Source organism: Jaculus jaculus, chromosome 9, assembly GCF_020740685.1.
Source record: "Jaculus jaculus isolate mJacJac1 chromosome 9, mJacJac1.mat.Y.cur, whole genome shotgun sequence".
Classification (NCBI taxonomy): Eukaryota; Metazoa; Chordata; class Mammalia; order Rodentia; family Dipodidae; genus Jaculus; species Jaculus jaculus.
The window spans coordinates 136,718,092-136,744,674 of record NC_059110.1 but is presented as its reverse complement, the minus strand read 5'-3'; the positions used below and the strand labels follow the sequence as shown (position 1 = coordinate 136,744,674).

Here is a 26,583-nt window from a genome sequence, read left to right as displayed (position 1 = left end):
ATAGATTTTGTGTGGTAAAGATAAAAGATAGAAATACTGCATAGGAACTCACTTGATCATCTTCCTCTTCAATGTCATCTCGAATACCCCTGGAAAAACAAGCGGAGAAACAAACTTCCCTGCAAATGTTCCACATACCCAGCTCCATACTTACAGCAGATTAGTGTTGAATTCCAAAGAGCACAGGAACTTAACACTAACTATCACAAAGCAGCAATAAGTACACTGTAAACTATCCACCCATGATATGTGTGGTGTCAATTCTAGGAACTGCACTTTACATTTCTTTTGAGTAGGATGATGTGATATCCACCCTTAGAAATATCATTTAACTGATATAAGAAGTAAAGCCTTTCTTGATGAAGATAAATAACAAAGGATCCTAGCCTTGTCAATCTATATTACAAACACAACACAGTTGTATAAACTATTTCATACTTCTAAAAAGTCCATATTTTCTATACACACTAAAAAGAAGTATCACAGTAGGGATAGGGACAGAAAGAAAAACTATATTAGCTCCCCTAAGTGTTTGGACTAAAACTCCTGAGCAGTTCACATGGAGAAGGGAATCACTGTCACTTGCTGCATCTCTCAGTTTATTATATAAAGTACGGCTGTTCAGTTCCATCTTTTTAAGTAGGCCTTCCACCAAACTTACAGCATTTGATAGTCCCAAGGCAACCAGCATGCAATACCATCATTGTAGGGCAGCTGGGAAAAGGATGCAATACATGGGAAGCACCAGAAAATGGCTGATTTCCAAATAGCCAAGGAGCCTTATAAAGGGCCTAATAACTGATTGCCAAGCACAAGGAGAAAAAGGTCCACCATGTCTGGTAGAAAAAACTCTTGGGCATATATTCTTTCAAAGAAAATAAAGCATTCAACTTCAGAGTATAGCTGCTAAAATATGATATCACTTTAAATGAAATTAGGTTTTATTCATAATTATATACATTTTTCAATATAATCACCATTACTTCTCATAATGACATAGGTATTAACCTATTTTGTATTAATTATGGGGCAAAACTATGACAATGAAACTAAACTTTAGTAATTATATTCTCCTTACCCGTTTTATATCTCATTTCCCTGCTTCTTGGAAAACTACTGATAATCAAAGACCAAATACTATTCTACCAAACAAAATGCCTTTTAATTATTGCAAAAATATTTATATAATTTTTCCCTGTAGACTCTATAGAGTAGTCTTTGCAATGCTTTAGAAATTTCCATGAAACCTTCCTGAGGAAGAAGAAAGCAACTTACTTTACATTTTTTCTTTCCTTGTCCTTTTCTTCAAGCCTCTTCATGTCTCTGGCCGCCTGATCCTAATGAAACAAAGATACATGGAATCACATCAACTAAAAACACGGAAAGAGAAAATTATTAAACTGTAAAACATTGCCATAATAGCTGTCCTGAAGGTTTTTTTGTTGGAGTTTGAAGCCACGTATCACTCTAGCCCAGGTTGACCAGGAACTCACTCTGTAGTCCCAAGCTGGTCTCAAGCTAACAGTGATCCTATCTCTGCCTCCCCGTGCTGGGATTTCAAGTGGGCTCTACCACCACCAGTCTCATTTTTCCTAAATGTACCTAATCAACATTTCCATTAGCATACCAACTGGCCAATAAAAAAACAAAAAAAACATGTATACATCTGTTTGTGGTGCATTTATGGATCTTACCCTGGAAAAGATGACTTCTTAATTTGGAGTAATTTTCTCTCTCCCTCTCTTTAAGTGTGTGTACACATGCATACAACATGCATACATACACACAGAGACAGTCCTTCTATACAGTTCAAATTGGCTTCCAAGTAGTGGTGCTCATGAATCAACCTACCAAGTGCTGGGATTGCAGTCATGTGGTACCAAATCTGGCTTTTGTCACACATCTAACATTTTTGTTTTTCACAACGTGGAAGATTGAGATGAGTGATACTAGTTGGCAGAGGCTAGGGATGCTGCCATTTTCCAACAGGCAAGACAGCCTTGTAATAATTATCTAATCATAAATACCAACAACCCTGAGGCTGAAAAATATAATGGAGCACGAAATTAAAATCTTTAGGTGGAATGCATGTAGATACATTTTCCATACGCAATTCTTTTGTTTGATGTGTGTATTCGGTGCATGCACATGTATGGGCCCTTGTCTTCTACCTGGTCCTGTTTTGAGCCTGAGCTTCTTTTTATTGATTCTGGAGCCTGAAGGTGTTTCTCAGGTCTCTGATCCCCTGAGGAACTAGGGTTGCAGGCATCTGAGGTTACACCTAGCTTGTTTTATGCAAGACCTAGAGACTTGAACACAGGTAGTCTCAGCCACCCACATAGTCTTTGTGCTTGAGCAGGAAGTGCACTCACTGCTAAGCCATCTCCTTGGCCCCTATCTCTTGGGGTGTGTGTGTGTGTGTGTGTGTGTGCTTCAAGACAGGGTCTCAGGACCTGACCTGGAATTCACTATGTAGTCTCAGGGTGGCCTTGAACTCAGTGATCCTCCTACCTCTTTATACGTGTGTATATACATGCTGGAATTAAAGGTGTGTATCACCATGCCCAGCCTTGATTTATTTTTTTTTTATTTTTAAATATTTATTTATTTTTGGTTTTTTGAGGTAGAGTTTCACTCTAGCCCAGGCTGACCTGAAATTCACTATATAGTCTCAGGGTAGCCTTGAGCTCACAGTGATCCTTACCTCTGCCTCCCAAATTCTGGGACTAAAGGTATGCATTTTAGGTGGAGAGATGGCTCAGCAGTTAAGGTGCTTGCCTGCAAACCCTAAGGACCCAGATTCCATTCCCAGTGCCCAGGGAAAGCCAGATATACAAAATAACACGTACATCTGCAGTTTGTTTACAGTGGCTGGATGCCCTGGCGTGTTCATTCTCTCCCTCTGCTTGTAAAAATAAATAAATAGGGCTGGAGAGATGGCTTAGCGGTTAAGCGCTTGCCTGTGAAGCCTAAGGACCTCGGTTCAAGGCTCGATTCCCCAGGACCCATGTTAGCCAGATGCACAAGGGGGCGCATGCATCTGGAGTTCATTTGCAGTGGCTGGAAGCCCTGACGTGCCCATTCTCTCTCTTTCTCCCTCTGTCTGTTGCTCTCAAATAAATTTAAAAAAATTAAAATAAATAAATAATATCTTTTTTTTAAAGGCCATTCATCATAGGGATGAAGAGATGACTTAGGGGTTAAAGTACTTGCCTGTGAAACCTAAGGACCAAGGTTCAATTTTTCAGAAGCCATGTAAGCCAGATAAACAAGGTGATGAATGCACCTGGAGTTCATTTGCAGTGGCTAGAGGCTCTGGTATGCCCATTCTCTCTCCTTTCTCTCCTCTCTCTCTGGCTCTTTAGTAAATTAAACTAAAATTTAAAATGACATTTTATATACACGAGGACATGATCAGCTGTTTTTTTTTGTTGTTGTTGTTTTTTTTTTTATGAGAGAGGGAGAAAGGGAGGGAGATAAAACGGTTGAGAATTGGTGCACCAGAGCCTCTAGCCATTGCAATTGAACTCCAGGTGTTTGTACTACCTGATGCGCATATGTGACCTTGTGCGTCTGGCTTATATGGGTTCTGGGGAGTTAAACTTTGGTACTTAGGCTCACAGGCAAATGCCTTAATTGCTAAGCCATCTCTCCAGTCCATAATCAGGAGTTTTATCAATCAAATGTTCCCAATACAAAAGATTTATCTATTTACTTGAGAGAAAGAGAGTACAAAAGACAGAATTAGAATTATTTTTAAAAGTAGAACATACAACTACTTATCAAGGAATGGAGCTGCCAGAGAGACAAGGGAAGACCATAACCTAACATGATGTAAAGAAAAAAAGAAGAGAAAGAAAGAAATGTAGGGCTGGAGAGATGCTTAGCAGTTAAGGTGCTTGCCTGCAATGCCTAGCTACCTGGATTGACTCCCCAGTACTCACATAAAGCCAGATGCACAAAGAATCAAACCAAGGTCCTTTGGCTTTGCAGGCAAATAACTTAACTGCTAAGCCGTCTCTCCAGCCCCCATAAATCTTTTAGACTACTGCCTAAAAATAAGCCTTCATCTAGTTCAAGTACTAAGAAAGCTGGTAATTTTTAGAGAAGTTGCAGTTGACATAGAGAATTACTGCTAATACTTCAGCACTAACACTCTGTTAACCTCCAAGTAACTTAAACTATGAGGATAAGACAGAACATGACAAACTGAAGCCTTGCCTGAACAATTTATTTTTTATTTTTTTTTAAAGGAAGAACTTTTTATTGGAATTGGATGTCACTTGGCAGAGACTCACAGTCTAGTGTTGTTGAGGCGGGTGATCTGCTTTGGCTGTGGGCTCATCCCTTGGCAAAAGGGGGTGAAGGCGCCACAGCTGGTGCTCTGCCGAGTAGCACCCAACAGCATGTGTGGGGTGATTTTGCAAAAGGAGAGCAAGGTGTTTCACCTAGAAAGGGAGCAGGATCCCCCCCCTTGCCCTTGCTGTTTTCTTTTTTTTTTTTAATTTTTTTTTTATTGTTCATTTTTTATTTATTTATTTGAGAGCAACAGACACAGAGAGAAAGACAGATAGAGGGAGAGGGAGAGAATGGGCGTGCCAGGGCTTCCAGCCTCTGCAAACGAACTCCAGATGCGTGCACCCCCTTGTGCATCTGGCTAACGTGGGACCTGGGGAACTGAGCCTTGAACCGGGGTCCTTAGGCTTCACAGGCAAGCGCTTAACCGCTAAGCCATCTCTCCAGCCCATCCCTTGCTGTTTTCTCAAGAACAGGCTGGACAGGGAAACTGCATTCTGAGTCTACGCTGGTTTTTTTCTACATTTTTTTTTGGTAGGGGGTATGTGTATAGTACTGTGGTGTGTGTACGTACACCCATATATATGTAGATGTGTGTTTCGCATGTGGACGTATATGAAGGCCAGAGGAGAACATCATGTGTCTTCTATCACTCACCTGCCTTACTTATTTGGGACAGGTTTTCTCATTGAATCTAGAGGGTTTTGGTTATTTATTTTTTGAGGTAGGGTCTCCCTCTAGCCCAGGCTATCCTGGAATTCACTTGGTAGTCTCAGTGTGGCCTTGAACTACTGGCGATCCTATCTCTGCCTCCCCAGTGCTGGGTAAAGGCATGCAGCACCATGTCTGACAAAATTTGTTTTACATTGGAAAAGTTAAAATCCTCCAGAAGAAGAGTGGACTTTTACACCAAAACAAAACAAAAAAATCTCTTAAATAACTTTGTATACCCCCCTTAGCCCCCCTCGTTCTTGGTTACAGAATCTACAGATGGCAGAAGAAATGGAGAAAACCCAAGATCCATAGATAAGAAGATAGATGACTGTCTACCAGGAGATGTGTCACCTCTACCAGAACTGCCAGGCCCAGGAGAAACTTCAGAGGATGGGCTGGAGAGATGGCTTAGTGGTTACAGCGAGGGGATAAAAGAGTATAACCTGTTATATATGGGATATATAAAATAATCAAAAATAAAAAGTGAAAAAAAATCTTCCAGAATAGCAAGGTATTTAGGCAAAAAACTGACTCTTTTCAGGAGGCTTTGGCCTTCTTTCCTTTTCCTCTGTAACAGGGGCTGAAGATGTTTGCCACACATGATCTGTCCTCAGTGACCAGTTAGCTGCATCCAGGCCTGGCCTGATAGGCCAGGAGAACAGTGGCTATGCCTGAGCTTAAGCTTTTGCTTTATTCCTTTTTTTGCCCCCCTGACCTGGAATTCACTATGTAGTCTCAGGGTGGCCTCGAACTCATGGCAATCCTTCTACCTCTGCCTCCCAAGTATTGGGACTAAAGGCAGGTGCTGCCACATCCGGCTTACTCTGTTCCTTGTTAGCTGTGGAAACTAAGGCCCATCCCTTAATCCATCTGGACCTTTTTGCCACACTATGGAATAACAATAGTAACAGGAACTGTTATATGGGGGCTTTGGCGTTTTTGGGGATATGTATTGGGGAATGCATTTCAAACTCATGGACCCAAGCCTGGTCTTTCATTTTGATGTGCCCATTTTCTCTGTCTCTCTTCTATCTCTCTCTGCTTGCAAATATATATATATATGTATGTATGTATATATGCATGTATATATGTATGCATATGTTTATTTTAACAAATGTGAGCCAAAATCAACCTTCCCTTCTTCAACTTGTTTTTTTTTTTTTTTTTTTTTTTTCAGGTATTTGGTCAGAATGGCACAGTTTGATTAATAAAGTAGTTTTGTTTTATTCTTTTCTGTATCTGTATGTGTTTGACATTTTCCATAATATATACATATACACATATAGAGAACAACAAAACTACAGAATACAGAATTTATAATTTACTAAGTTCCTTGAACTTACATAAGTATATATGTCCCTAATAAATGCTAGATTAATAAGATATAGCAATATACTAAGATGGACTGGGGAGATGGCTCAGTGGATAAAGCACTTACCAAGCAAGCATGATGACCTGAGTTCAGATCACCAGTATCCACGTAAAGCTGAACATGATAATGCAACCCAGTGCTCATATGGTAAGATGGGAAACAGAGACAGAGAAATCCCTAGAGGATTGTGGGCCACTTAGGAAACAAGAAATCCTGCCTCCAGCAAGGTGGAAGTCAAGAACCAAAACCTGAGGTTGTTCTCTACCATTACACATGTGCCATGGCATGCAAACACACTTTGCAAATATACACACTAACCTTGAGAAACTATGTTCAAGTGTTATAGATCACCATTCTAGCCACTAAACATTTAAAAATGCTAAAGGAAGGCTGGAGAGTTACTTAGCAGTTAAGGCGTTTGCCTGCAAAGCCAAAGGATCATAGTTCGACTCTCCAGAACCCACGTAAGCCGGGGGCACATGCATCTGGAGTTCATTTGCAGTGGCTGGAGGCCCTGGAATACCCATTCTCCCCTGCCGTTTCAAATAAATAAATAAATAAAATATATTTAAAAACATTACAGGGGCTGGGGAGGATGGTTCATCAGTTAAAGCCACTTGCTTGCAAAGCCTAACAGCTCAGGTTCAATTCCTCAGTATCGTTCTCTAACTCAAATGAATAAATTTAATACTAAATAAATAAATATTACAGGAAAAAGAACAAGAAGGCAAAATTCTAAAAAGAGAAATAAATCAAAACCAGAAAAGTCTGAACACCTACTAATTATTTCAAACTGCTAAAGACTTTAATGATACAAAGAGCTGATACATGCCTCCACTTCAGCCATGAATGCCTCCAAGGGATCATCATCACTGTCAGAATCTGTTGGCTTAGAATGAAATTGCTGGCGGGTAGGCGAGTTTTCAGCAGGAATATAAGGTAAATCAACATTGCTGGAGTCTTCTTCTTCATCTTCAAAATAACTAAAAATGAAAATGCAGAGTCAAGAAACAGTGAAGCCTTTATTGTACACCGTATTATTAAGAGGTCTCATCTGAGTATGGCGGTGCCTACCTGTAACCCCAGCACCTAGGAGGATGAGGCAGGATTATGAGTTCAACACCAGCCAGGCAAAACCAAACCAGCAAAACCCACATGAATTACATCAAAACTCTTCAATAGTATTTGTGCTATTTGTGCTTTAATGGTCACAAATACTGCAATCATACATTCATTGTACAACTGCTCGTTAGAATGGTAGCCAGGAAGAAAACATCATTGAATTAATAAAGGTGTAAGTACACAAGGATTATATTTATTAAAAATAAGCAAACTTAGAAGGCTTAGCAGTTAAGGCGCTTGCCTACAAAGCCAAAGGACCCAAGGTAGTATGTGCTTCTGTAGTTCTTTTGCAGTGGCTGGAAGCCCTGGCATACCCAATCTCTTTCTCCCTCTTTGTTTCTCTCCTCTCTCTCTCAAATAAGTAAATAAAATTTAAAGAATATTAAACAACAAAGAAAAAAAATATGTAAACTTAGAGCCAGGAGTGGTCACTTATTTCTTTAATGCCAGCACTGGGGAGGCAGATGTAGGAGGACTGCTGTGAGTTTGAGGCCGGCCTGGGATTACAGAGTGAGTTCCAGGTAAATCTGGACTACAGAGACCCTACCTGGAAGCAAGAAGAAAAAAAGAAACCTAAGGAGATTTTTCAAAACTATTTATTTTTAGCTAGAAAGGAGATATAAAGGGAATAGAATGGGATGGAGGGGAGGACTTAATAGGATAGTATTGTATATGTAAGTAGAACAGACTCATGGGGTTTCAAAGGCCTAATTGATGTCAGGACTGAGTAAAGAAAAGGTTGAAGGAGGGCTAATCAAAATCTAAGAGGATATAAATAAGTCATATAGAAACCTACTTTTTGGGACAATGGAACACTCAAGAGCCATAGATTGTTACTAGAAAATTTTCAGTGCCAGGGATGCGATACCTTCCAGTGAGTTGTTGGCCAGGGAGGTCCCAGATGCCCCCAAAACATTACAGGCCTTTGCTGAGGCCCTTGGTTTCTCACCAGGAATAGATAGATGGTAAGGCTCTATTGCTGAAGACTCCACATATTTGGGCTGAAAGGTCACTGTGAAACCCTGATGGAGCTGAGCTGAAAACCTCTTCTATGTAGACAAGCTGACAGAAAGCTGTGAAAAAGCCATGCTGCATACAGTTCAACGAGAGAGAGAATTCACCAGGGAAGATACTCAACAAGCCTTCTATTTGGCCAGCCAGCCAGGCCAAATGAGCCAACAGATACAATAGTAGCACATCCATTATGGGGGAAACCAACCACCCTCTAATTGGACTGGAGGCCCGCTCCATGGGAAGGAATACATCCCTGATACTGAAAACCTACAACAGGGGTAGTCATTAGCCCTAAGGGTGTCACGTCTACTGCTGTCTGGCTAAATGTATATACTATGCACTTCTCTTATTGTTCATACCTATATATTAATGTTACTCTCATTTTTGGTTGAGAAGCTTCTCTTTTCAGATGGCAATGACCTTAGGATGACTCAGAAGGCATCATGGTGCTGGGAAGAAGTGACAGGAGTGCTCAGTACTGTAACATCTCTATCACACCTTCCAAGACTCAAGAATCCATTCAGGAAGAGGTGGCGTAAAGAATGTAAGACTCGGGCTGGAGAGATGGCTTAGCGGTTCAACACTTGCCTGTGAAGCCTAAGGACCCCGGTTCGAGGCTCTGTTCCCCAGGTCCCACGTTAACCAGATGCACAAGGGGGCGCACGCGTCTGGAATTCGTTTGCAGAGGCTGGAAGCCCTGGCGTGCCCATTCTCTCTCTCTCTCTCTATCTGTCTTTCTCTCTGTGTCTGTCGCTCTCAAATAAATAAATAAAGAAATAAATAAAAATTTAAAAAAAAAAAAAAAGAATGTAAGAGTCAAAGTAAGGGTAGGACTCCTTATAAAGTGCTCCTCCAGACACAAAATGGCCTGGATATCCATGACCTCACAGTGCCTGACACTACCTACACAAGACCATCATAATAGGAGGAAAAGATGATGACATCAAAATAAAAGAGAGGGCTGGAGAGATGGCTTAGCGGTTAAGCACTTGCCTGTGAATCCTAAGGACTCCAGTTCGAGGCTTGTTTCCCCAGGGCCCACCTTAGCCAGATGCACAAGGGGGCACACGCGTCTGGAGTTCATTTGCAGTGCCTGGGGGCCCTGGTGAGCCATTCTTCCCCCCCCCCCCCGTCTATTGTTCTCAAATAAATAAATGAACAAAAAAATAAATATAAAAGACTGATTGAGAGGGGGAGGGGATATGATGGAGAGTGGAGTTTCAAAGGGGAAAGTGGGGAGAGGGAGAGCATTACCATGGGATATTGCAACCTTTTTTTTTTTTTTTTTTTTTTTTTGGTTTTTCAAGGTAGGGTCTCACTCTGATGCAGGCTGACCTGGAATTAACTCTGTCATCTCAGGGTGGCCTTGAACTCATGGCAATCCTCCTACCTCTGCCTCCCGAGTGCTGGGATTAAAGGCGTGCACCACCACGCCCGGCTTACCATGGGATATTGTTTACAATCATGGAAGTTGTTAATAAAAAATAATTTTACAAAAAAAGATTATTTGCCTCCATTTCTGCTGGTAGAATAACTGAAAGATAAATCATAATAAATTATCACTTACGCATTCTCTTCATCAAAGTTGGCCCGTTTAGATCCAATTTTGTAGAAAGAAGGAAGCTGTGGTGGAGCTGACTTTCCGAATCCAGAAGAAGAGCTGGTTGCCCCAAAGGCACTATGGGACTGCTGTGGGAGTTTGGGTTCTTCCTTTTTCCCAGCACTGATGGCAAAACCTCCAAAGCCAAATCCCCGCTTAGTGCCAGGGCCACCTTTATTCCAGTTCATGATGACAATACTGATCTGTTAGGAACAGGATGCAAAATATCAACATGATTTTATAAGCAACCTCAATGACTTATATATCACTTTTTATTATTTTGTTTTTCAAAGTAGGATCTCACTGTACCCCAGGCTGACCTCAAATTCAAGAGTGCTGGGATTAAAGACATGTGCCACCATACCCTCTTTATATGTAACTTTTTAAAACAATAATTTAAAATTTTATTTGTAAGCAGATAGTGAGTGAAATGAATATGCCAGAGCCTCCTGCCACAGCAACTGAACTCCAGATACACAAACCACTATGTATGTGCATCTGGCTTTATGTGCATACTGAGGAAATCAAACCTAGGCCATGAGACCCTACAAGCAAACATTAACAGCTGAGCCATCTCTCCAGCCCTTAATGTGCCACTTTCAGTCTCTACCCACAAATTTATTTTAAACATCTGAGGGTATTTCTTAGCATTACACACTTGCTTAGCATGAATGAGGGCCTGGGTTCAAACCCCAGAGCCAAAGTAAAAAAAATAAATAAAACGGTATCATCAGCCTTCAGATACAACCAAAAACCTCAACAAAGTGTTATTTTTTTTCCCCAAGATATTGAAGAAATTCTTCTTTATTTTATTGGGCTCTCAAAGCATAAGCACCAAGCATCAAGTCCTTCAAAAGGATTTGGTTGCTAATTAACATCTTATTCAGTTACCAAAAATAGTAATAAGAAATATTTGGCTGGGCATGGTGGTGCATGTCTTTAATACCAACACTTAGGAGGCAGAGACAGGATGATCGCTGCAGGTTCAAGGCCAGCCTGGGTCTACATAGTGAGTTCCAGGTCAGCCTGGGCTACACAAGGAGACCCAGTCTTGAAAAACAAAACGAAAATTAAAAATTGGAGGACTCTGGGCTGGAGAGATGGCTTAGCGGTTAAACGCTCGCCTGTGAAGCCTAAGGACCCTGGTTTGAGGCTCAGTTCCCCAGGTCCCACGTTAGCCAGATGCACAAGGGGGCACACGCATCTGGAGTTCATTTGCAGTGGCTGGAGGCCCTGGCGTGCCCATTCTCTCCCTCTCCCTCTTTCTGTCTTTCTCTCTGTGTCTGTTGCTCTCAAATAAATAAATAAAAAATGAACAAAAAATATTTTTAAAAAAATTGGAGGACTCTAATATGAGCTAAGAATTGTGAGACGAACCCTTTAATCTTCATTCTCAAGTATTTATATCGTATATGATAAAAAAAAAAAAATCTCAAGGGACCTAAAGAGATGGCTTAGTGGTTAAGGTGCTTGTCTGCAAGCCTAAGGATCCAGGTTCAATTCCTCAGTACCCATGTAAATATAAAGTAGCACAAGCATCTGGAGTTTGTTTGCAGTGGCTGGAGGCCCTAGCATGGCCTGCTCTGTATCTGCCTCTTCCTCTCTCCAATAAATAATAAAACTTGAGAGAATGGGGTTGTAAGGGTCTACAGCTGCTGTAAAGGCAACTCCAGATGCTTATATCCCATTGTGCACTTTGGTTAAGTTGGGTCCCAGGGAACTGAACCTGGGTCCTTTGGCTTTGCAAGCAAGTGCCTTAACCGCTAAGCCATCCCTCCAGCCCGATAAATAAAATATACATTTAAAAAATCTCTTGAAGGCTGGAGGGATGGCTTAGCCGTTAAGGCGCTTACCTGCAAAGCCTATGGACCCAGGTACAATTCCCCAGTACCCATGTAAGCCAGACGCACAAGGTACATCTGGAGTTCAAATGCAGTGGATAGAGGCCCTAGCTTGCCCATTCTCTCTCCTCCTTTCTGCCTCTTTATCTCAAATAAAATGTTATAAAACATCTTTTGGAGCAGGTTGGTTTGTGCGATCCCCAGTGCCCACATACAGCCAGATACACAATGTGAGACATGTACCTGGACGTACAGAGTCTGGAGCTTGTCTGTAGTGGCTGAAGGCGCAGGTGCACCCATTCTCTCTATCTGCCTTTCCCTCGCAAATAAAATACAATTTAATAAAAGCCAGGTGTGGTGATGCATGCCTTTAATCCCAGTACATGGAGGCAGAGGTAGAAGGATTGCTGTAAATTCAAGGCAACCCTGAGACTACATAGTGAAGTTCAGGTCAGCATGGATTAAAGTGAGACCCTACCTTGAAAAACAAAACAAAAAAAGCCCTCAAAAATCAAAACCACTAATAATGGTACCAACTGCCTGTATTTGCTGAATAGAAAACTAATTAAACAAATCTTAAAAAAACATCTAAACCAAAAAAAAAAAAAAAATCAAAACCAGATTATAATCCCAGCACTGAGGAAGCTGAGGCAGAGAATTGGGAGACAGAAGTCAGTCTTAAGTAGAGCCTATATTAAGTTAGCCCCAGCTACATAACAAGACCCTGCCTCACTAAGGAGAAATGATTAGAAGGAAGGGGGGCAGAAAATACCCCCAAATTAAAAATTATAATCTGGGGCTTGGAGATATGGCTCAGTGGTTAAAGGTGCTTGCTTGCAAAAGCATGCCAGCCTGGAGGTTGGTAACCATGCAAAGCCAGATGCACAAAGTGGTACAAGCATCTAGAGAAGTGAGAAGAGGCAAAATAACTATTAAGATATATCAATATTTAGTAATAGACAGGGGAAGCTTACATGGAATCCAGAGGAATGAAGAACACAGAGTAACACAAAAGACCAGAGGGAAGTTTTACAGGCAGAAGGAAATATCCAATGTCAAAAACTGGTAAGAACTTCCTCTGCTACATACATCAGAGTCAATAGTGAAAGCAAATTTAAAAAGAAGAAAGTAGAGCATGGTGGTTTGGAAGCCAATGTATGTCCTCCATAGCCAGAAATATTTTCGATTAAGCTTGCAACCTAAGTCTCCAGCAGCTGGCTTGGAAGAGCTGTCATGGGGGCAGAGGGAGGGGGGAGGAAGTGGATCATTTCATCGATCACTATGGTGTGTAAAAGAGCCTGTTTGAGTTTATTGCCTGTTGGCTGTGTCACTCTGCTATGGATGTATGTGAGCTAGCGTCTGGCAAGCCTAAAATAAAATAAATGCTTTCCTCCTATAAGCTGCTTCTGGTGGGATGTTTGTCCCAGCAACAAGAAAACAGCTGCAACAGTAAGGGCAAGGTTGGACTGGAGGGATGGCTTAGCAGTTAAGGCATTTGCCTGTAAAGTCTAAGAACCCAGGTTCAATCCCCAGGACCAATGTTAGCTAGATGCACAAGTTGGCACACGCATCTGGAGTTCGTTTACAGTGGCTGACGGCCATGGCGTGCCCAATCTCTCTCCCTCTTTGTCAAATAAGTAAGTTAAAAAAAAAAAATGGGCAAGGTTGAAGAGAGACTGGTAAGGGATAAGGTGAAAATCAGATGCAAAGATTACCTTGTAGGCCTAAAAAGACACAAACTTTTGTGTGTGTGGTTTTCCAAGGTACAGTCTGAGTGCTGGGATAAAGGTATTTGCCACCATGTCTGGTTGAAAGTGGTAAGCTTTTTAAGAAAACTATTATTTTTTTCTTAAGAGAGAGAGAGAGAGAGAGAGAGAGGGAGGGAATAGGCACACCAGGGCCTCCAGCCACTGGTTAGCCACCTTGTGCAGCTGGCTTACATGAGTACTAGGATTTGAACCTGAGTCCTTAGGCTTTACAGGCAAATGCCTTAACTGTTAAGCCATCTCTCCAGACCGGAAAATCATAAACTTTTAACAAGAGTAAATAACTCTTCCCCAGACTAGTGGGAAGGAAAAGATGATAGTTATGACTTAGTCTTACTAAGTTATTATTGTAAAAGAAGCAAGCCACATATTTAAGTTTTAAAAATTCAACTTCTGGGCTGGAGAGATGGCTTAGCAGTTAAGACATTTGCCTGGAAAGCCAAAGGATCCCAGTTTGATTCTCCAGGACCTATATAAGCCAGATGCACAAAGGGGTGCATGCATCTGGAGTTCGTTTGCAGTGGCTAGACACCCTGGCGTGCCCAATCTCTCCCTCTCCCTCTGCCTGTCTCAAATAAACAAACATGTTTTTTAACTTTTTTTTAAATAGAACGAATAAAAATTCAACTTCTGGGGCTAAGAAGATGGTTCACTGGTTAAAGGTACTTGCTGCAAAGCCTGCTGGCCCAAGTTTAATTCACAAACCACCCATTTAAGCTGAATGCAAAAAAAAAAAAAACAAAAATAGTGTAGGGACCTGTTACTCATTTACAATGGCAAGAAGCCCTGCTGCCCCTTTCCATACATGAACAAAATAAATAAATACGTGTTTAAAAATTCAAGTTTTGAGCCAGGTGTGATGGCGCGTGCCTTTAATCCCAGCATTTGGGAGGAAAGAGGTAGGAGGATTGCCATGAGTTCAAGGCCACCCTCAGACTACATAGTGAGTTCCAGGTCAGCCTGGACTAGAGTGAGACCCTGACCCTACCTCGAGAAACCAAAAAAAAAAAAAAAAAAAAAAAAAAAAATTCAAGTTCTGCAGGCTGTAGATGGCTTAGTGGTTAAAGATGCTTGCAGACAAAGCCGATAGACACAGGTTTGATTCCCAGTACCCTCATAAAGCCAGATGTACAAGGTGGCACAAGTGTGTGGAGTTCATTTGCAGTGGCTTGAGGCCCTGGCAAGCCCATACCCTCCCCACAATTTATTTATTTATTCCTTTTTTCTTGGCTTTTCAACATAGGGTCTCACTCTGGCCCAGGCTGACCTAGAAATCACTACTAAGTCTCAAGGTGGCCTCAAACTCATGGTGATCCTCCTACCACTGCCTCCCGAGCACTGGAATTAAAGGCGTGCACCACCATGCCCGGCTAAATAAATTTTTCTAAAGAAATTCAACTTCTGGGACTGGAGAGATGTCTCAATAGTTAAGGCGCTTGCCTGCAAAGCCTAACTACCCAAGTTCAATTCCCAAGTACTCATGTAAAGCCAGATGCATAGTGGTGCATGCATGTGGAGTTAATTTACAGCAGGTGGAGGCCTTGGCACACCCATTCTCTCACTATCTGCCTCTCTCCTTCTAATAAATAGAGCTTTAAAAAAAAGAACAAGAGAGATGGAGAGATGGCTTAGTGGTTAAGGTGGTTGCTTGAGAAGCCTAAGGATCCATATTCAACTCTCCAGACCTACAAAAGGTAAGGCAAGCATAAGATTGTACATGCCCACTAGGTGGTACAAGCACCTGGAGTTCAACTGAGGTGGCAGAAGCCCTGGCACGCCAATTCGCTCTCTAAAATAAAAAAAAAAGATGGAAAACTCCTATACTTAGTCTATTAAAATGAAATTATATATTTTTAAATTTTTTATTTATTTAATTGCACTTATGAATGAGGAGGGGAGAGAATGGGCATTCTGGAGTTTGTTTGCAGTGGCCAGAGGCCCTGGTGCGCCCATTCTCTCTCTACCTCTTTTTCTCTCTCAAGTAAATAAATAAATAAAATATATTTAAATAAAAACAAGAGAGCTTTAAAAAAAAAAAAAAACTAGCTGAGCCAGGCGTGGTGGCACACATCTTAATCCCAGCACTCAGGAGGCAGAGGTAGGAGGATCGCTGTGAGTTTGAGGCCAGCCCGAGACTACATAGTGAATTCCAGGTCAACCTGAGCTAGAGTAAAACCCTACCTCAAAAACAACAACAAAAAATAGCTACAGTTCTGCTATTTGCAGGTCTGTCCAAAACTCCTTTTTTGGTATACATACAAAACTTTAGTTTGTAATAATATGCCTATTACACCATTATTCATAACAAACTGGCAACTAATATCAAATAACTCTAAAACCTCACCTCTACCTCCATAAACATTTCTCAGACCGATAACAGAAAAGATGAAAATGAAAACATTCAGGACATATGGTATGGTTTATCACCTGAGAGATTATCAGGTTAGCCTTTGGGTCTGCCAGTAAGGGATGTCTTTATCTTGGCTAGGTAACTGAAGTGGGAAGGTTCACCAAAATTGTGTACAGTCTAGGATCCTGGGCCAGAATCCTAGACTGTACAAAAAGAACTGGGAGCTGGAGAGATGGCTCAGCAGTTGAGGCATTTGCCTGCAAAACCTAACAAACTAGGTTCATTTCCCCAGTACCCACTTAAAGCTAGATGCATAAAGTGGCACATGCCTTTGGAGTTCATTTGCAGTGGCTGGGGACCCTGGTACACCCATTCTCTCTGCTTCTCTTCTCTCATGCAAATAAAAAAATTTAGGGCTGGAGAAATGGTTTAGCAGTTAAGGCGCTCGCTGGCAAAGCCAAAGGATCCAAGTTCCATTCCCCAGTACCCACATACAACCAGACGCACAAGGTGGAGTTCCTTTGCAGTGGCTTGAGGTCCTGGGGCACCCATTTTCTGTCTCTCAGATAAATAGACATATTTTAAAATTTATTAATTAGAGGGAGAGAGAGAGAATGGGTGACTCAGGGCCTCTAGCCACTGCAAACAAACTCCAGACATATGCACCACCTTGTGCATCTGGCTTATGTGGGACTTGGAGAATCAAACCTGGGTCCTTAGGCTTCACAAGTGACTTAGCCACTAAGCCATCTCTCCAGCCCAATAAATAAATATTTTTGATGGGAAAGTGTGGGGGTGGGGAGGGAGGGAATTATCATGGGATATATTTTATAATCATGGAAAATGTTAATAAAAATTAAAAAAAATAAAATAAAATAAAAAAAGGAAAAAAAATATTTTTGGAAGAGATAAAAATAAAGGTTTTTGAGAAAGAGAGCGCATGCAAGCGCATGCTGGCACTAGCACCGGCTCCATTCCTAAATGCAGATTCAATGCAAGCAGCTCTGTTTCAAGCATCAGCAGCTATGCCTTTCCCACCATGATGGAAGGTAACCTGGAACTTTAAATAAACCCTTCCTCTCTTACCTCTTACCTCTGTCAGGTATTTTGTCCTAGCAATAAGAAGATAAAAACACATGGTTTCCTAAACCCAGGTAAACTGACCACATTTCATTAAAAACAAAAAATCCAACATCAAATCCAGTTTTTTAAAAAAGGGCAGAGGAGCCCAGTGTGGTGGCGCAAGCCTTTAATCCCAGCATTTGGGAGGCAGAGGTAAGTGGATTGTCGTGAGTTCGAGGCCACCCTGAGACTACATAGTGAATTCTAGGTCAGCCTGAGCTAGAGTGAGACCCTACCTCGAACCCTCCCCCCCAAAAGACATACAAATAGCCAGTAAAGTCACATGAAAAGATGTGGATGAAGTCAGGCATGGTGATGCACACCTATAATCCCAGAACTGAGGAAGTTGAATCAACAGATCTGTAGTGTAAAACCAGCTTAGGTTATACAGCAAGATACTTTCTCAAAATAAACAGAACAACAACAAAAACCCTCAAAAGCCTACATTACTAATAATGCAAAGCCAAGCATGGTGGCTTTCACCTTTAATCCCAACCCTCAGGAGGCTGAGGTAGAAGATCACAGTGAGGCCAGCCTGAGATGAAAAATGACTTCCAGGCTAGACTGAGACACTGACTCAAAAAAAAAAAAAAAATCAAAACAGTCACGCCTTTAATCTCAAAGCTTGGAATTTCCAAGATAGGAGCACTGCTATGAGTTTTAGACCAGCCTGAGACTACACAGTGAATTCCAGGTCAGCCTGGGCTACGGTGAGACCCTACCTCAAAATCCAACCAATCAACCAGAAAAAACAACAACAACAACAAAAAAAACCAAAAGCAAAATGAAATACAATCTCATACCCTTCGGATCCCTACTGTTTTTTTTTGTTTGTTTGTTTGTTTGTTTTTTGGAGGTAGGGTCTCACTCTGGCCCAGGCTGACCTGGAATTAACTCTGTAGTCTCAGGGTTGCCTTGAACTCATGGCGATCCTCCTACCTCTGCCTCCCAAGTGCTGGGATTAAAGGCGTGCGCCACCAAGCCCAGCTAGGACCCCTACTGTTTAAAACAAAACAAACAGGGGTTGGGGAAATGGCTCAGCAAGTTAAGATCCTGCTATGCATGCATGAGGATCTGAGTTTGATCACCAGCACCCACATTAAAGCCAGGTGTGGCCCAAAACATTTTTAGCCCCAGTGCTGAGGTAGCATGGACAAAGAATTAATGAGGCTTGCTGATGAGCCAGTCTGACCAAAAAGGGCAGCTCCAGGTTCAGAGAGAGACCCCATCTCAAGGAACTAAAGCAGAAGAGTGGTAGAGGAAGACACCTGACGTTTTCCTTCGGCCTCTCCACAAGCACTTAAGAAGTGGTGCTTCTACACACACACACTCATATGTCACCCCACACACACACACACACACATAACCCCCCACCCTGGAGGTGAAGGCAGAAGGACAAGGAGTTCAACATAATGTACCCAAACATGGTGACCCACACTTTTAATCCCAGCACTCAGGGGGCAGAGGTAGGAGGATTGCTATGAGTTTGAGACCACCCTGAAACTACATAGTGCATTCCAGGTCAGCCTGGGCTACAATGAGACCCTACCTCAGAATCCAACCAATCAACCAGAAAAAAAAAAAATCCTGGACATAGTAGCACATGCCATAACCCCAGTGCTGGGAAGGCAGAGATGGGATTTCAAGGACTTGCTGACTAGTGTAACCAAACTGGTGAGCTCTGCATTCAGTTAGAGACCCTGTCTCAAAAATAAACTGAAAAGGGCTGGAGAGATGGCTTAGTGGTTAAGCACTTGCCTGTGAAGCCTAAGGATCCCGGTTCGAGGCTCGATTCCCCAGGACCCACGTTAGCCAGATGCACAAGGGGGCGCACGTGTCTGGAGTTCATTTGCAGTGGCTAGAGGCCCTGGCGCTCTCATTCTCTCTCTTCTCTCCCTATCTGCCTCTTTCTCTCTCTGTCACCATCAAATAAATAAACAAAAAATATTTAAAAAAAAAAAATAAAACAAACTGAAAAGTAATTGAAGATCTGAGATCAATCTCTGGCCTTCACGCACACATATACTAAACACATGTGAAATTCAACCCCAACACTTGGGAGGCAGAGATAGGAGGATTGCTGTGAGTTCAAGGCCACCCTGAAACTGCATAGTAAATTCCAGGTGAGCCTGTGCTAGAGCAAGACCCTACCTCAAAACCATCTAATTAGGGGGCTGAAGAGATGGTTTATTGGTTAAGTTCGTTGCCTGCAAAACCTAACAACCCAACTGATTCCCTAGTAACCATGTAAAGCCAAATGCACAAAATAACATGGACCTAGAATTTGTTTGTAGCAGCTGGAGGCTCTGGCATGCCTATTCTGTCTGTCTGTCTTCTCTCTCTCTGCTTGTAAATAAATAAATTTAAAAAATATTTTTAAAGCACCTAATTTTAAAATAATTACCTATATATAATAGAACCAGACACATTTTCGTGAACATGTGCTTAAAGCAAACACCCAACTTGATCTTGTAAAATATAACATCCACTGTTTCATACTGACCTATACTGCTACTGCTAGGAGGATCCTTCTCATGCATATATATCCTTCTTTCCTCTTTACTATTGCAACAACTTTCTAACGAGCCTGATGGTTATCCAGCCTCTACATCACTACTAGAGTGACTACTAAATCAAAATATACTGAATGCTTATTTTGAGTCAACCAACTTTTCTGGGCTCGGAGGATACAGTAATGGAACCAACACAGCTCCAGTCCTTGGGGAGTAAGTGGGGCCTATGAAAGGGGGAAAAAAAAACCAAACCCCAAAACCACACTTATTTCACTTCCACTGGAAATTGTGCTGTCAGATTAAAAACAAACATGGAATCAGGTAAGCTGTTAGAGGACTAGGTAGATGGCTCAGTTGTTAAAGGTGAGTGCTTGCAAAGCCTGCTGGTCTGCATTCAATTCTCCAGTCACCCATGTAAGGCTGCCTCTCCCTCTCCACCTGCAAAAAAGTGGCACAAGCATCTGGTACCCTGTTTGCAGCAGCAAGAGGCCTTAGTGTACCCCACACATATAGACAGAAGTCAGACAATGCCCCTCTAAGGTGAATGCCACTTCACATTTAACAGGCAAAAATTTCTACAACTCTACTGTTCCAAGGATATCTGTTTTATAAGTCATGTGAGATACACCTGGAAGTTACATCTACAAGAAATACTCATGGGCTGGAGAGATGGCTTAGCGGTTAAGCGCTAGCCTGTGAAGCCTAAGGACCCCGGTTCGAGGCTCGGTTCCCCAGGTCCCACGTTAGCCAGATGCACAAGGGGGCACACGCATCTGGAGTTCGTTTGCAGAGGCTGGAAGCCCTGGCGCGCCCATTCTCTCTCTCTCCCTCTAGCTGTCTTTCTCTCTATGTCTGTCACTCTCAAATAAAAAAAAAAAAAAAAAAAAAAAAAGAATAGGAATGCAAGCCGGGCATGGTGGCGGCGCATGTCTTTAAAAAAAAAAAAATACTCATAATGTAAAGAAGTGATTCTACATAATAACATATAAAATGAAACCAGACAAGAAATAAGAAAAAATGAATTCCTACTTCCTTTAGCAGAATAGCATTTTATGTGATAGTAATCTAGAACTAAGAAAAGTCACATCAGCTGGGTGTGATGGTGCACGTCTTTGTCTTTAATTCCAGAGGGACGCAGAGGTAGAATCACTGTGAGTTCAAAGTCAGCCTGGGCTACAGCCAGAGGCTACCTCAAAAAGGAAAGGAAAAAAAAAAGTCACATCAGAGGCTGGGGAGACGGCTCAACAGAGTGAAAGGTGCTTGCCTGCAAAGCCTGCTGGCCCAGGTTCAATTCCCCAGTACCCACATAAAGTCAGACACACAAAGTGCCACATGCATGTGGAGTTTCTTTGCAGCAGCAAGAGACTCTGGCACACCCATATTCACTGCCTCTGGATCAATAGTAAGACCCATCAAAGGAAGAGAAATTCTCAGCAAAACCCCTCATTTTCCAGATCTTTGTTTCATACCTTCTAAATATAAATTTATGATTCTCTCCCTGCCCTTCATTTTACTGGCCTTCCCCAGTTAATAAGGCTGGAATGAGACACTCTGACAATAAATTATTTTACCATTCACACTGTGCAAGGGTTTCCCCATAAGCAGTTTCCAAAAAACATCAAGCATTTTGGTAAAAGTTCTTACTAGTCTCTACCTATTAAACCTCTCAATCTATTTACCTACCAAGATCCTATCTTCAAATCCCATCTCAAACACCAACTCAACTCATAAGATGATTTCTCTAAAGCAGTCATGTTTCCATCAAACTACTCCTCTGGTCATAAAATAATGGGCAATTAATTATAATTATTTATGTTCTTATTTCTCAAACTCTACATTTTATGTTTCATGATTGAGAGCCAGCATTGGCAAACCAAGAGGCAGAGGTAGGAGGATCACCATGAGTCTGAGGCCATCCTGAGACTACATAGTGAATTCCCTGTCAGCGTGAAACCCTACCTTGAAACAACAAAAACTCCAGATGCATGTGCCACCTTAAGCGCCATGTGTCACCTTGTGCATCTGGCTTACATGGGATCCTGGGAGTCAAACATGGGTTCTGAGGCTTTGCGGACAAGCACCTTAACCACTAAAGCATCTCTCTAGCCTGAGACTTATCTTCTGAACTCACGTTTTCCAGAGACACTCACAATTCAGTATGATACACAATAGGAGCTACAACTTGACTAAAGAGAAAAAGGCAAAATGGAGCTGAGCATGGTGGCACATGCCTTTAATCCCAGCACCTGGAAAGCTGAGATAGGAGGTTCACTGTGAGTTCAAGGCTCACCATGAGTTCCACGTTAGCCTGGGTTAGAGTAAGACCCTATCTCAAAGTCAAGATGACATGAAGTTCTACTTGCTCTGTTTCTAGGCACTAAAATATTAAGATTTGGTAGAAAAATAGTAAAATAGGCCACATGTGGTAACACATGCCTTTGACCCCTGTACTTGAGAGGAATAAACAGGAGGATCTCTGTGGGTTTAAGACCAGCCTCAGTAAGTTCCAAGGTCAGCCTGGACTAGAGTAAGACCTATCTCAAAAAAACAAAAACAGAGCCAGGTATGGTGGCACAAGCCTTTAATCCCAGCACTGGGAAGGCAGAGGTAGAAGGCCACCCTGAGACTACATAGCGAATTCCAGGCCAGCCTGGCCTAGAGCAAGACCCTACCTTGAAAAACCACAAAGGGGGGGGGGTGGTAATAATAGTGTCCTACAATATCTATATTGAAACTCAAATTTTGCCACTAACAATATGAATCTTAAGGAAGTTATTTAGCTTCTCTATAAAATGGTGAGAATACCACCTTCCTCATGGACTGAAGTGTGGAGTACACACAAACACACAGTGGCTCGCACCTATAATCCCAGTACTTAGGATGAAGCAGAAAGGATCACTACATATCCAAGGCCAGTCTGGGCTACTGAGTTCCAAGATATACAGACACATTTAACTAATCCTAGTATATACAAAGTGCTCAATATATGCTGAATGACATTACATTTAACAGCATTTCTCCAGAAATCGTTTCTTTTTATTTGAGAGACAGAGAGAATGGTTGTGCCAATGCCTTTCAGCAGCTATGAATGAACTCCACAAGTGTGCGCCCCCTTGTGGTGCATGTGCGATATTGCACGCCTGCCTCACTGTGGCTTACATGGGACATGGAGATTCAAACATGTGTTCTTAACTTCGCAGGCAAGTGTTTTAACCACTAAGCCATCTCTCTAACCCCAGAAATGATTTCTTTATTGGCAAATGATAATAGCCAGATCTCAACTCAGAACTATATTATATATATACAACACTCTATACAAGTTGTCAAATGGGGGTAAGCTTCCTAAGAGTTACGGTAACAGTCAACCATCTCCCAGATACCTGACTATGGTCAAAACTCTAAAAACAGGTGAACACAGTAGTGCATACCTTTAATCCTAGCACTCGGGAGGTAAGAGAGGAGGATCACTGTGAGTTTGAGGCCACCCTGTGACTACATAGTGAATTCCAGGTCAGCCTGGGCCAGATGAGACCCTACCTCAAAAAAATAAATAAATAAATAAATAAATAAAAATTTAAAAAATTATTCCATGAAACCAAATGAGTACACCCTGGAGTACTGTTATTTTAGAAGCATCTCTTTCCTGTTAAGTTTTAATGAAACTAAGGAATGATTATAAACTATAAACACAAACCAGAAGTGTACTCTTCCACAAATCACACTATATTATTACAATGTAAGTGAAATGTTATCACTTCTCTGGTCAGATGGTTTCCCTATCATGCAAAATGAAGACAAAATCCTCCTAACAGCCTATAAGGCCCTCGTTGTTCTGACAGCCCCTTACCTCTTTTGCCTTCCTCACCTTATCCCTACCATTCCTCCCATTACTAAATGCTGCAAACATACAGGTCTTCCTACTGTTCCTCACAGGTCACCTCTGTTGTTAAGTTATCTTTCCATGGGTCACTCCCTTACCTTCTTGCAGCCTGATTAAATATCAGCTTGTCTGAAAGGAATTTCATGACCACTCTGTTGCCAATTCTAACACATCCCTATCCTCCTTTCTAGCTTAATTTATCTAGCACTGATTATGCTCTAACATATAGTACGATATTCTGCACTAGAAAGTTTCATGAAAGCCAGGTGTGGTGCTGAACACCTTTAATCCCAGCACTCAGAAGGCAGAGGTAGAAGGATCACTTAGAGTTTGAGACCACCCTGAAACTACATAGTGAATTCCAGGTCAGCCTGGATTTCAGAGTGAAACGCTACCTCAAAAAACTGGAAAAAAAAAAGTGGCACATGCATCTGGAGTTCGTTTCCAGTGTCTACTATACTCACTTTCTGTCTTCCTCTTTTTCTCTCTCCTCATATGTAAACAGTGCAAGAGAACAGACACAAAGGCATCGCTATAAAAGCTTTTCTTGCCGGGCGGGCGTGGTGGCGCATGCCCTTAATCCCAGCACTGGGGAGGCAGAGGTAGGAGGATCAATGTGAGTTCAAGGCCACCCTGAGACTATAGAGTGAGCTCCAGGTCAGCCTGGACTAACATGAGACCCTACCTCGAAAAACCAAAAAAAACACTTTTTCTTGAGCTGGAGAGATGGCTTAGCAGTAAAGAACTTGCCTATGAAGCCTAAGGACCCTGGCTCGAGGCTTGATTCCCCAGGACCCATGTTAGCCAGATGCACAAGGGGGTGCATGCATCTGGAGTTGGTTGGCAGTGGCTGGAGGCCCTGGTATACCATTCTCTCTCTCTCTCTGCCTCTGTCTGTCGCTGTCAAATAAACAAATGAAAATAAACAAAACAAATAAAAAAAACTTTTTAGATGAATCACACATAATGATGCTATGTAAAATGTCCCTTCTGGGCACAGAAAATTAACATGTTCACCTCTGAATGACAAAAAAAAATTCTTTATCACACTGTTTAGTTCCTAGATGCCACACTCCTTAAAAAATTAAGTGAATTAAGACATAGCCCTTGTCCTTTTTTAAATGAATTTTATTTTTATTTATTTGGGGGTGCCAAGGCCTTCAGCTACTCACTGCCAACTAACTCCAGATGCATGCGCCACTTTCTGGCTTATGTGTGTCCTAGGGAATGGAACCCAGGTCCTTTGGCTTCGCAGGTAAGTGCCTTAACCACTAAGACATCTCTCCAGCCCCCTTATCCTTTAAGAGTTATATATAGGGTAGGATATGGAAACATCAATTACAGAACACAATAATCAGGGAAGCCATGGAAAATTGAATGACAGGCTAAAAGACGAGTGGGCAAGAGAGGAATACTACTATGATAAAGAAAGCTACAAATTCCCCCCAACTCTGGCTAGTATAGTTTTATCTTATGTTTCCTGGTTTGTGTATGTGTGTCCGTGCTTGCAACCCACACAAATCATTTACTCACATCAGAAATGTCCTCACGTGTATGCCGCCAAAATTTTTAACAAAGGTACGCTAATCACTCTTCTACTCAAGGTTCGATCAAAAAAAAAAAAATCATTGACTTACAATTTTTTAATTTGTCAGCTTCTGCTACTGGGAGCGTCTATTTAGGGATCCGCAGCTCCCAAATGCTGCCTATTTGGGTCAGAAATCCTCCCACTAGGTCTCTCGGCCTCAAGAACCGGGGCGGGAGTGGGGGGGGCCACCCTGAAAATCCTTTCCCTGAGCCCAGCAGGCTCCGCCTCCGGAAAGCCGCCGAGTGGGCCTCGTCACGCCGTGCTTCTGAGAAGCGGGACCGTGGGAGGGCAAGGCCGCTCCCAAGACTCCCCTGGTTTCACAGCGCACGCTCGTCCCTTCCCGACCCTCTGGCCGCCCGGCTCCCGGGGCTCCGCCGATTCTTTGTTAAGCGAGGCCGCGGTTCGTCGGCCCGAGCCAGGCCCGCAGCTGCCTCCGGGGCTCGCGTCCGCGCGAGTGGAGGGGGAGAGCCTTTCACACAAACCTGCTGCTATGGCTGTCGAGGCAGCGGCGACGAGCCTCGGCACGGAAAGAACTTCACGGCCCCGAAATAAACGCGGTCTGGGGTCGCGTCGAGCAGCGGCAGCAGCAGCAGCAGCAGCGTCCCTTCTTCTCCGCCCCCTTCGCCGCCGCCTCACGGCCCGTTGCTGACTGGGGGAGGGGACGCACACCTGACATGCGCAGCGGGAAGAGCGCGAACTGAAGGGTGGGGCCTGCGGCTACGGCTCCCGAGGGGGGTCATTTAGGCCCGCTCTTAACATTCCCGAAAGCAACCTGCTTCTGGATGAATAGTGTTTTATAGCTTGTGTAGAATGTGAGTCTGGGATGACGAAAGGCTGACAGTGATAGGGAGCCGCCTAATAAATAAATAAATAAACGGAAGCCGGGTGTGGAGGGGCACACCTTTAATCCCAGCAGTGGGGGAGGCAGAAGTAGGAGGATCTGCGTCAGTTCAAGGCCATCCTGAGAATACCTGGTGAATTCCAAGTCAGCCTGGACTAGAGCGAGCCCCTACCTCGAGAAAACAACAACAGAAATAAATAAAATATTTTAAAATAGATAAACGAAACCCAAGATAAAAGGGGTTGGCCTAACCACACTTACGATCGGAGGTAACTTTGGTGCTCGTACCTCGGACCACACGATCCCATTAGGGCAAGGCCACCTTTAGCTTCCGGAGCACGAGCTCAGTATGACGTCACCCTGACTGAAGTCTACGAGAGAAATCAAGCATCAGCGAGGGTACTATGGGCCCACAGTGCGTGTATGCGTGTGCTTGTGCGTGTGAAGGTTGGGGGTCCCGACGAGGTGCGGGGGGGTGAGGTTGCGCAATTTTCCCAGCAGCCCTCGGCGTCTCAGCTAGGCGGGGACTCCGGGAGGTCTGGAGCTGGTCCTGATGCCGTGCCA

The 26,583-nt window shown here is 42.7% G+C and overlaps 1 protein-coding gene across 3 annotated transcripts in view; it reads right to left on the bottom strand.

Annotated features, from left to right (window-relative positions):
* Positions 1–26,463, bottom strand: part of Ddx42 (DEAD-box helicase 42) — a 46,971-nt gene extending 20,508 nt beyond the window's left edge. The window contains exons 1-5 of one of the 3 annotated variants that reach the window (XM_045158154.1): positions 26,308–26,463; positions 10,086–10,321; positions 7,215–7,365; positions 1,276–1,337; positions 53–89 (exon numbers count right to left, since the gene is read on the bottom strand). In XM_045158154.1, coding sequence (XP_045014089.1) covers positions 53–89; positions 1,276–1,337; positions 7,215–7,365; positions 10,086–10,306 — 471 coding nt within the window. In that variant the 5' untranslated portion in view covers positions 10,307–10,321; positions 26,308–26,463. Of the gene's footprint in view, positions 1–52; positions 90–1,275; positions 1,338–7,214; positions 7,366–10,085; positions 10,322–25,660; positions 26,130–26,280 lie in introns of those variants that run through there. The other 2 variants (XM_045158153.1, XM_045158152.1) reach the window with 2 other exon arrangements.
* Positions 26,464–26,583: the final 120 nt, after the last annotated feature.